Here is a 1,082-nt window from a genome sequence, read left to right on the forward strand (position 1 = left end):
TGCTGTTGCTGCTGCTGCTGCTGTTGCTGCTGCTGCTGCTGTTGCTGCTGCTGCTGATTATGATGATGATGATGGTGCTGATGCTGCTGTTGCTGCTGTTGATGCGGCCGCTGTTCGTGGTGCTGCTGCAACTGCTTCTCCAGTGCTGCTGCTGTTGTCGTTGCTGCTTACCTGCTTCGCGTGGTGAGGATGCCGGTGGTCTCCCTGCTGCTGCAGCTGCTGCTGCTGTTGCTGCTAAGGCTATGTTTATAATCTTTCTTCTGCTGCTGCTGCTGATGATAGCGATGCTCTTGCTGCCGCTGCTGCCACTGATTCTGGTGATGATACGGCTTCTGCTGCAGTTCCTGCTCTTCGTTCTATTGCTGATATTGCGTCGGTGACCGTGCTGCTGCTGCTGCTGCTGCTGCTTCTGCTGCTGCTGCTGCAGCATCGCAACGTTTGTAGAGCAAAGGTGTCCAGACACCCCAGCGGAGTACGGGGTCCTAACGCGGGCCCTGGTAGCAGCTTTAGAGGCTTCAGCTCCCCCCTTGCTGCCAGCAGCCACCACAGCAGCAGCAGCAGCAACAGCAACCGGCGTAGGAGGAGCAGCAGGACCATCAGCCGAAGGAGCAGCAGTATCATCACCAGCACCAGCTGCAGCAGCACCAGCAGCAGCAGCAGCAGCAGCAGAATCTGGTGAGAGTGTATGTATTGATCCTCTGTCTGTGGTGCATCCGCTGCACGATTTGGTTGATTTGGTAGACTGCGTGGCCTCGCACGGGCTGAGGACTTCTCTTGTCTCTCGCGTTGAGGCGGTGGTTGCGGCGAGGTATACAGGTGCGCTCTTCTAGCTGCATATACACCCCAGCTTCCTCCTTTTTTCTAGTTGCTTCTTTAGCGGGTAGGGTTTAGGGTTTAGGGTTTAGAGGGTAGGGCGTAGGGGGTAGGGGGTAGGTAGCGCAGGGAGAATTCATATGAGGCCCCAGGAAGAGAAAGGAGGGAAAGGAGATATATAAACTCGCTGCGGTTGCTGCTGCTGTTGCTGCTGTTGCTGCTGCTGCTGCTGCTGCTGCAGAGATTGAGTACAGCGTGAACTTCACTCT

At 56.1% G+C, this 1,082-nt stretch overlaps 1 protein-coding gene across 1 annotated transcript in view; it reads left to right on the top strand.

Moving 5' to 3' along the window:
- EMH_0051060 (uncharacterized protein) overlaps positions 1-1,082 on the top strand; it is a gene marked incomplete at both ends in the record, with an annotated part of 7,810 nt that overhangs the window by 5,460 nt on the left and 1,268 nt on the right. Inside the window, 2 exons of the mRNA XM_013496714.1 lie at positions 1-183; positions 428-816. Of these exons, the coding sequence (XP_013352168.1) occupies positions 1-183; positions 428-816 (572 nt within the window). The remainder of the gene's footprint in view (positions 184-427; positions 817-1,082) is intronic.

The sequence above is a fragment of the Eimeria mitis genome, genomic scaffold, assembly GCF_000499745.2.
Source record: "Eimeria mitis Houghton genomic scaffold, Emh_scaff2254, whole genome shotgun sequence".
NCBI lineage: Eukaryota > Apicomplexa > Conoidasida > Eucoccidiorida > Eimeriidae > Eimeria > Eimeria mitis.